The sequence below is a fragment of the Nelusetta ayraudi genome, unplaced genomic scaffold, assembly GCF_046127955.1.
Source record: "Nelusetta ayraudi isolate G7.1 ecotype Tasmania unplaced genomic scaffold, CSIRO-AGI_Nayr_v1 ptg000034l, whole genome shotgun sequence".
Taxonomy (NCBI): domain Eukaryota; kingdom Metazoa; phylum Chordata; class Actinopteri; order Tetraodontiformes; family Monacanthidae; genus Nelusetta; species Nelusetta ayraudi.
The window spans coordinates 4,620,001-4,630,000 of record NW_027466084.1 but is presented as its reverse complement, the minus strand read 5'-3'; the positions used below and the strand labels follow the sequence as shown (position 1 = coordinate 4,630,000).

General features: G+C 40.2%; 2 protein-coding genes across 3 annotated transcripts in view; both read right to left on the bottom strand.

The window, feature by feature from the left end:
- Positions 1-7,820, bottom strand: part of farsa (phenylalanyl-tRNA synthetase subunit alpha) — an 8,205-nt gene extending 385 nt beyond the window's left edge. Inside the window, exons 1-13 of the mRNA XM_076032612.1 lie at positions 7,633-7,820; positions 7,296-7,433; positions 6,951-7,049; positions 6,731-6,849; positions 6,161-6,253; positions 5,309-5,437; positions 5,105-5,220; positions 3,930-4,014; positions 3,759-3,858; positions 1,724-1,892; positions 1,550-1,627; positions 1,108-1,222; positions 1-44 (exon numbers count right to left, since the gene is read on the bottom strand). The exon at positions 1-44 is cut by the window's left edge and continues 385 nt beyond it. Coding sequence (XP_075888727.1) covers positions 1-44; positions 1,108-1,222; positions 1,550-1,627; positions 1,724-1,892; positions 3,759-3,858; positions 3,930-4,014; positions 5,105-5,220; positions 5,309-5,437; positions 6,161-6,253; positions 6,731-6,849; positions 6,951-7,049; positions 7,296-7,433; positions 7,633-7,779 — 1,432 coding nt within the window. The 5' untranslated portion in view covers positions 7,780-7,820. The remainder of the gene's footprint in view (positions 45-1,107; positions 1,223-1,549; positions 1,628-1,723; positions 1,893-3,758; positions 3,859-3,929; positions 4,015-5,104; positions 5,221-5,308; positions 5,438-6,160; positions 6,254-6,730; positions 6,850-6,950; positions 7,050-7,295; positions 7,434-7,632) is intronic.
- Positions 7,821-8,801: 981 nt separating this feature from the next.
- LOC142892424 (interleukin enhancer-binding factor 3 homolog) overlaps positions 8,802-10,000 on the bottom strand; it is a 20,616-nt gene continuing 19,417 nt past the window's right edge. For both annotated transcript variants that reach the window (XM_076032602.1, XM_076032603.1), the window contains exon 18: positions 8,802-9,451. In XM_076032602.1, coding sequence (XP_075888717.1) covers positions 9,306-9,451 — 146 coding nt within the window. In that variant the 3' untranslated portion in view covers positions 8,802-9,305. The remainder of the gene's footprint in view (positions 9,452-10,000) is intronic.

Sequence of the window (10,000 nt, the reverse complement as noted above, 5' to 3'; positions counted from 1 at the left end):
CTAATTCCCTGATGTTGTTGATGCCATATTTAATCATGGTGGGCCTGTAAGAAGAAAGAAAGACAGAAAGAAAGAAAGAAAGAGAGAGTGAGTGAGTGAGTGAGCGTCACTTGATACTCAATGGACGGCCTGAGCGGACGGCAACCTCACGTCTGTCAAAATGTTAGTGTTCTGTGTGTGACAGGCCAGAAGATTACTGAGGATTTAAGAGCCTTTTCCAGCTCAGCCTTTACACTTATTAGCAATGACTGTTGTCACTGCCAACGATGCCATATGTATATCAACCAATATCTGATGCAAATATGGATATGTGAATATATAATTACTATATAGGACAATATCGATTATTAATTGATTATTATATGCATTTATATATAGCGTGTATTTGTGAGTTTTTTCTTGTTAACAAAACCAGAGATTGCTGATTATGATATGATGATTTGAAAATGGGTAATAATATATTAGTCTATGTAGGAATAAGGATGACCGGTATTATTATTATTTTTTACTGATATTGATATAAAAATATTACTTGCCATCATTCATATAGAGATTGGGGGTAGGAGTATATCAGTCTTTACTTATTTCCCTGCTTTGATTTATCCACCTTTTATTTATGATTAATGATTTTTTGTTTGTTTGGTTGTTTTTTTTTTTATTTCACCGTTTATATGCTAAAAATGTATATAAAAGAATAAAATGAAGTTATCATTCTGACCGGACCATTCTATTATAATAATGAGTTATAGACTTTGCTATTTAACATGGAACAACAAGGGGCTAAGCCACACTTCGTTGAAAATGGGGAATTCTATGAAAAAAAAAAAAAAAGACGCAACAACCCCTAATGACTGAGAGCAGACTTGTCTTAAAATACTTGTTTCTCGAAGTCTGACTTTGTTAGCTTCATTTAAATCTAGTAGGGCAGAGCACAAATCCAAAATCATGTGCTTCCAAAAACAATTAAACCAAGTCAGAAAATTCTGTCAATCTGATATAACTTCTTCACTTAAAAAAAAAAAAAAAAAAAAAGTCTGAATTTCAGGCATTATTGCCTCAAACAGGTGCATTGATCCCAGAACACTAAGAAGGAGTGAGCGTGGTCACCTTTCCAGCGAGAGTCCCCAGGCGATAACCGACACGTCCTCAGGGAGACCCATGGGAAGCAGCATCTCTGGCCGGAAAACCCCAGAGTTCCCCACTTCCACCCACTTCTGCAGCCCTGCGTGGTCCCAGAGACACAAACATGAGGAGTGGAGACACCGAAAGCACAGAGGCTGCACAAAAGGTCACACTGGGTCACTTCTGGAGTGAAAAAGAGACACTTTTTTTTTTTTTCCCGCGTCGACAATGGGTCACTTATTATATAGCTATAATATAAATATAACATTTATATTACAGATATTATAATATAAATATTTATATTATAATGTGAATTAGAAATTAAATTAGATTTATTATATTTATAATATAGATATTACAATATATATAATATTACAATATTAGTAGATATTCATATTCAGTGAAGCGCCACTTTCATCTGCAATACCTTCATGGTAGCTGAAGATCTCCATGCTTGGCTCTGTGTATGGGTTGTAGGCCGGCTTGAAGCGGAGTTTGGTTATGCCTGGAAAGGAAGAATACAACTGCTGATTGCATCTGAAGGAAAACAGAATATGGGCCGGCAAACAAAACCCATCGTCATGAGCATATTTAGGTTTACCGAGTTTGGTGAAGAACTGGTGAAGGATGCCCATGAGATCTCCGAGAGTGAGGCCGTAGTCGGCGACCACGCCCTCGATCTGATGGAACTCGGCCAGATGGGTGGCATCCAAGGTTTCGTTTCTGAACACCCGGTCGATGGAGAAATACTTGACAGGCGTGAACTTCTCCTGAGGAAGGAGGTCAAGATCAGATGGTCAAGTTAAGTCAAGTTACACTTGTGGTCTTGGTCTACGTCAGAGATCTCTTCAACTACAGTCCCCGCCCTCTGGTTCGAAGCTGCCTGCAGGAAGACGCCCACACTCAGCCGTAACTGCCTGCATTACCATCTGGGCCAGGACAAAAATATTAAGTCCAACTGTACAATTTAAAAGTGTGTAATATTTGGCTTGATTTATGCATTTTATACTGGTAAACTCTTAACATACTACTGCCCATAAATGAAAGTGCACCACCACAGTACAACCAAAGTACTTTGCTTTCCTACCCTTAGGAAGGTTCATACAAACATACATAGGGGAGACCAGGGATGGTTGTAACAAAGGGACAGTTGTGACTCTCAGTTTGGCCGTTTACAAACGAGCTGTGATGATGTCATCAATATAGGCCGTGCCCATTAACAATTGAAGCTCACTGGGGAACCTGCATGTCTCCGACTGCAAATGTGTCTGCTCGAGAGCCAAAGAAAATATTTTGCAGCTGAGAAACCAAACATTTTCATCACAATTGTTGTTTTTTTTTGGTTTTTTTTGCATAGCGTCAATTGTGTTTTATATACAACTGTTTCACTTCCATAGGTTCAAGTGGTGGTTTCTCCAGTTTAATTTGATGTGTTAGATTAGTGCTTGCTTTGAAACTAAAAGCCAAAAAAGCAGTAAGCATTCTAATGGCTGCTAGGCATGGGGAGGGTTGTGACAGTTCTTCAAAAGTGCAACCTCCCCCTTGTGTTGACATTTGATGACGACGACTCGCGGCCAAAGGAAGTGTGGATGAGATGCCTTCACTGTGGATTTTGGGCCCACGAAGCCTGCACGCCAGGCAAGGACATCTACATTTGCCACAACTGCCAATCAAATTAAATACAGGCACTAGGTATCATGATCATGCCTTTGTTTAATCTGGTAATAGTTAGCACACACACACACACACACACACACACACACACACACACACACACACACACACACACACACACACACACACACACACACACACACACACACACACACACACACACACTTTTTATACGTTTAATGTATGTTTGATATTTTCATTTTTTCTCTTGTTTTTTTGGGGGATTTATGTTATAAATTTCTATGTATTTTAATATTATAATGGTTCTATTCTTAACACGTTTATTGTTACCGTTTTTATTTATTAAAGTGCTTCAATGCATTTTAGCCTATAAGTGTGAATCTTTTTGAAGCATGACGATTTCATTGCTACATCCATCCCCAGCCAGTGTGACAACTCACCTCGGTGCTGGGGTATGTTGTAACAATAGACCTCTTTGTATTTGACATTAATCTGCAAAATCTGCTGTGGTGTTGGAAAGGTCAAAGTGTGTGTGGCTACCATGTGTCAAAATGTATGAGCTCTAACCAAAAATACAATACAAAACAAACACTGAGTTACACTTGCTCAAACAAAAAGTGTTACAATCATCCCCGGTCTCCCCTACATACATATTTTACATGACATTCAAATAAAAAAAGCAGTTTGGCAGCAGGCAGCAGGGATTTGGGCTGCAGAGACTAAAAAGTTGTCCTGGCTTTTCTCCTCAAAAAGGAAAACCCAAAGTCTTTCCTCACCGGAAACTTTTTGTCACCTGTGTAGCGCGCTTCAATTCCTCCTGCTACTTGCACCTGCAAGCCCCTCACTGCAGCTCTCGTCTTAACATTGTGCGATTTGTTGAGGTGCGTCTCCTTTCTTTTCTGACAGTGTTCAATGGTAGGCATCAACTCTTGATTCTGCTGAGGCTTGCGTTATAAACTATCGTGCAGTGAAATGAATTGAAGGCCGCGCGTGCCACTCACTTGCTGTGCGAGCTTGTACAGCATGCGCGCGCTGACGGCTGTCGTGTGCGTACGGAGGATGTTTTTCTGGGCCTCTTCGATCTTCCAGTCACACTTGTACCTGGAAGCAGTGAAGACGTTCCAACATTTGGCCGGCTGAGGAATATGTGGGCCGAGACAAAACGTTCATACCCCTGTGAGCCGTATCCTCCCTCTGAATGAACCTTCTTCACTCTTTCGAGGTAGTCCTGTGGGAACTCGTGAGCAAGTGCAGGGTCTGAAAAACAAACGTTTGGCATTCACGTGAACACATTCAATGCGCGAGTTTGAAGGTCCAGTGTGTCATGGTCGGAGACTTCGAAAAAGAAACAGCGACATCAAGTGGCTACGTTTTAGATTGCAGCATCTTTCACTCTCCCTCCCCCTACTGAGCTTGCCAGTGAACTACGGTGGCCTGCACACCCGAACCTCGATACCTTGGCTGTGTCTCAATTCAGGGTCTGCATCTTTTTCTATAAGGACCCGGCCGAGAAGGACGAAGCCAAACCCACCTCCCCGGTAACCACGTGGGATGGTCTCGCCTTCGGCGTATTTCCTGGTTGCGTCAATGCCGTTCCCTCCTGCTGGCCAACCCCGGAAGTGACATTTTTATAGCATCAAGCGAACCACTGGTTCGCCATCCAACCATGGCTTTGGATGCTCAAATAAGTAAAAATGCCGCGTTAAGAACGTAATGTTTTATGTGAAATTTGAATACTTAAATTTATACGTTGTGTCTTTGCCAGTAGATGGCGCTATTTCAGCTGACTTCCCAGGATCCCAGGATGCTTAGCAGCAGTATGCAAAGCATCCTGGGATACAGAAGGAAGCAAAGGACAATAGCGGTGCATCCTTCGAATTGGCTAAAAGTAGGGCGCATTTCAAGGGCGCATTTGGAGCGTCCTTTGAATTTTAGTGAGTTGACGCTTCAAATGCATGCTTTGAAGGATGCAGACCCTGAATTGAGACACAGCCTTTGTCCACTTTCTCCTTTGTTGGTTCATTTGAAGATGCCAGTGTTCACCCTAAATACCAAACGTGCTGTCGGGCAGCTGGATTGTCCACACCAGGCTTCCTTAGAAATATGGTGGTGCAAGATGGCAGCTAACTGGGAGCGAAACCCTTATTGATCTATGGATATTCTGTTATATATGAGAACCGTTGTAAGGGTAGGAAAACCAAATGGCTTTCATTGGACTGTGATTATACACTTTTATCAATGAATTTATAGGCAGCACATTAAGCTTTTATCAATGTAAAAATAATAATTCTTGCCAAATTTTACACACTGGACTCTTAACTCTGACAGGCGTGTGCAAAGTACAGACCAGACAGGAAGAAGGTGTCGTGCTGGTCTCTGGCTGGGTGCTGTTGGGGCTGGAACAGGGAGTCAAAGTTCCAGAATGAGCTCTCGATGAAATTGTTGGTCGGCATCTCTGTGAAGCTGCACAGTAGGTCAGTTAAGAGCTTATTCTGCGTGTGCCTGTATGTACTGTACAGGTACTTGCACAGCATCAGTAACATACACTCACCCCATTTCCAGGAAGATCTGCCTGAACTGCGTTCGCACCTTCATCAGTGGGTGCAGGTGGCCACAGTCAGGGGCCACGCCCAGGGCTTCAAAGTTGTATGGCTTAAATGTCTTCTCTTTCCAGCTTCCACTGGAAAACAGCACATGCAGGTTGTTGTTGTTTTTTTTATTATCAACACATTGGTTCTTTCCATTATGAATTCCTTTTTGTTTTTCTAAATTCACACAATGCATGAGCTGTTGAGGTTGCTGAGGCCTTTAAATTGAAAAAAATAAGAACAATATCTTTAGGGAACAGACAAGTAAGAGCAGGACGCTGCTGTGCAGTAGATTTCATTGATGATGTCATTTACAAGTGCAGTCTCACAGCAATTTAAAGCCCAGTCCTCCGCAGAAACATAGAGGACAGCACATCATAGAAAAGTACACTGGCACTGAATGATGCATGCGTTACTATATTGATAATTAGATTGATTGATTGCAGACAGGCCGTCAGTGGTATTGTTATAGTCTGGTTTGAATACGTTCTGAAACAAAATCTGTTTTCCACATTCACTAAGTGAGCTGAGCGATTTCTGAATATTACCTCTAAACGTATACATATCTATATAGTGCACGTTATGAGATCGCAAACATTTTTAAAAACCACAACTCCAATGTCAGTCATGTGCCACCCTGCCTTTAGGACCAAGTCCCCATCTTTGGACTGGTCCCCTTTGATGGGTGGTGCTTAATCTGAGTCCTGTGTCTGAGAACCTGCACCCTGCCATTGGCTAACAGAGGAGGGCAGACGGGACTCATTCAAAGTTTCAGAAGACTGACAGAAAACAATGATAAGGTGAGATGCACTTACGAAGCAATCATCTCAGGCGTGAGCTCCGTTTCCTGTTTGGTGATGGTGGTGCTAAATGAGCTCCCCTTGCTAATCCAGTATGACTTTACTGTTCTAAAGGCAGACATGAAGATAAAATAAATATTAATATATATACAGTATATATAAAACACTTCCAAGACATCAATCGTTAACATTTGCCACAAACTTGCACATTCATATAATTTTTGTAGCATCAACATTAATATCAGTACAGTTTCTTATTAATCACAATGTCATATTTTACATATGCTTACTCAAAATTGACCAGATTGATGCATTTAAATCAAATATATATATATACATATATATATATATATATATATATATTTTTTTTTTTTCTCTTTATTATTATTTTATAAAAAAAAACAAAAAAAAAACAAAAAACCCCTCTAGGTTTAGAATCTGTCCACCTCAGTCTAAAAAAATCCTGCGGGAAACACACCACTTCAAAAGTAATGATAAGGCCACAAACAACAAAGTATTTGTTGCCATCTCCTGGCTGACAAAGGTACAATGCCTTTACGTCCGTATTAAAGGTGTGGGACTCACACTTCATTAAGCAGTTTTCTCTTCTTCAGTTCATTCTTTTCTTTCTCCTCCAGCTGATTAGCATTGCCTTTCTTAATCAGGAGAAGCTTCTCTCGAACCTGGTCGTCTATGCTGTCCACCTGCGGACAACAGACACGATGGTGCATACAACACAAGCTCAGAACAAACACTGTGGAAAAACCTTACATTTAGTTTTGGAGGGAAAAATGCCAACACATACATTTCTAAATATCCTTGGACCACCTTCATGTGCCTTATCCAGCCTGATCCACTTGTTGGACATGGCCTTGCTGAAGCCAATCTTGCCAAAAGGAAGTTTCTGTACACAAAAACAAACCAACAGATTGACCAAAAGTCCAGTTCAAGTATCTGCAGGAAACATACTGTAACTTTGAAAAGTAAAAGACTCAATAAGTGACATTACTATTATGCAACATCAACATAAGAGTGAGCTCATTTAGTTTATTAACCCAACGTTTCTGGCACATACTGTACATCTGAATGGAACATACTAGGAATCATATTTTAGTAATATTCCTCTACACCTGAAGACAGAGTAACTCACCATGAGTTCACTCTGTGGCAGACCCTCCAGGGGGACGGAGGTGAACACCCGGGCTTCCTGGCTGCCCTGCTCGGCTATCTCCGTCCCCTCTCCGGTCAGCTCCCAGTGCTTGGAGGACCGCAGCTCGGCGGAAATAATCTGAACGTTGCGGGGAGGGAAACTTGACTTTAAAACGAGTCAATTTAACATTGCAAGATGAGCTTGCCGTATCGTATTCATGGTAGCATATGGGGGGAAACTCAAGATTGCTGGAACATGAGTGATGTGAGTGTGCGTGCGTGCGTGTGTTGACCGGTGACACCGACTTCCGCCGTGTGTTGCAGTCAGAGAAACAAACCTCCCCGAGGCATAGTAGACTCTTCACGGCACCGACGATGACCTGGTGATCCAGCCCAAGAGAGGACCCTACTTCAAGGCTGTCGACACCGCCGTCTACCTTCTCAATCCACTGTAAGAGCGTCTCTGCCACACCGGCGTCTGCCATGCTTAAGCTAGGCTAACCCTTCGAGGCCGGAAGTTGCGTTGCTAGTCAAGGTGATGCAACTTCCGGTCAACTCGCCTTCACTTTGACTTTGGTCTGTTGTAATGTTGTAATAATAATAATAATAATAATAATAATAATAATAATAATAATAATAATAATAATAATAAAGAACACCACATTATCATTATTATTATTATTTCTTGGATTTATATCGCACTTTCTCCCGGGTATGATGCAATACAGGTTCATAAAACACTAATATCCATGTAAATACGCACGATGGACAAAATGAAAGCCTGACGTTAAGAAAGAAATTGTCAATTTCCAAGTAGGAAGTGGAAAAGAGGTGAAGATGCATAGGCAGGCAGGTTTAAATGGTTGGAGAAACGGTGGCTTAGAGAAGGGTGAGCATATTTTGTTGATTGCAAACCAGGAGACACGGCCCGGCAATGAGACAGTCAAATGATACACAATGCCTTATTATTTAAAGTATTTAAATTCTCCAAATTTCTTCAGCAAATTCAACAAGAACATTCAAAACGGAGGTAGAGTGAGATGAGGATAACATTGGCATGTTCTGAAGAAGTCAAAAGTTTACTCAATTGACTACACAATTGCATTTCTGTCAGGGAGGTGCAAGGGGAAGTGAAAAAGAGATAGGATGACAAAGAATTTGCATGTCAATGAATGTTTTGTTGAAAGGTCAAAGTTCTTTTTTTTTTTTTTTTTTTTAAGTGTTTTCGTAGGAACATTGTGAGCTAATATATTCACATTTCATAGCCAAATAGTATGTTACATATATTATTAAGTACAACGCAAAAAGTTCAGAACAGTGCACCAGGAAAAACAATGTTCCCCAAGCAGATTTCCCAAACTACTGATCTACATCTGATGATTTTTCATGCACATTTCATGCATTTTCTGAAAATGCACAAGGGTGTCTGAATTAGTTCCCATTAATGATACTTCAAAGTCAAATAGGAAATATAAATAAAAGTAATGGATTATCGTACAGCCAGTGAATTATTCAATAATATCAAAAACCATTTATTAAAATTACTATCACACTATTACAAAATAAGCCAAAAATGCAAGTGAGGCGAAACAGAATACAATATTCTCTGTTTTTTTTTTTAAATTGTTACAAAAAATACAACAAACCACTGTAGTACAAACTACAAGGTTTCACTAGTTTCACGCAAGAATAAAAAGCTCTCACCACCGACTCTGAAAAATAAAAAGCTTATCACAGCAAATAAGCAACATGTAGCATTAGCGAAAAATAATGACTGGCGAGGACTGGTACTTTGGAAGAAATATTAGAAAAAACCTAAACACGAGACAAATATCACTGAATGGACCATTGACACAAGTCCAGCACGTCTTTTAACGCACTTTGCAGCATGTACTGTACAAGCAGACGCAGAAAAGGCAAAAGACGCAGCCAAGCCATCGTACGACTCTCTTTGGCTCGAGACATGGTGGAGAGTGATTGACGCCGGTCATTTACAGCAGAGCCACACAGTCTATCTGTACTGGTAATTCATGTTGCCATCTCCCCTGCCGTAGCCCACCGAGTTGTGGTACTGGGAGTGGCTGCCTCCGAAACCTTGACTGCCACCTCCACCTCCTCCTCCTCCCTGTGAGTTGTAGCTTGACTGGCTGTTGAAACCTGCAGAGATAATAAGGTGAAGCAGTTAAAAAAATAATAATTCTAAAGTAGGAAATGAATTAGGTAAACACTGAACTTTGTGGAAAAAGGTCTGTTCTTTTTGTTTTTTTTTTTAGTATGGCAGCGATATTCTTCTTTTTTACCCTCATTTATGACAAATATTAACAGCTACATTTTTCCATTATTTAATTTATCTTTTTTTTTTTTTTTTTTACTGTTTGTAGCTTTTATTTGTTTGCTTTATTGCATTTGTTTTACCTTTGTACAGTCCTTCAGTGTTGAGAAAGGGACTTATAAATAGGTATAAAATTATTATTATTATTATTATTATCGTCATTATTATTATTATTAATAATAATAATAATTATTATTATTACTATTACTGCTATTATTATTGTTATTATTATTATTACGCTCTTATTTTGGTCTTCTGCTAGTATACACTGGGCTCCTGCATTGAAAATATACACTTAATTTGGCCATCATCAAGATTAGCCCAATACACATGCCTTTTTTTCATGAACGTCAAGTTCAACTAAACATCAGAGA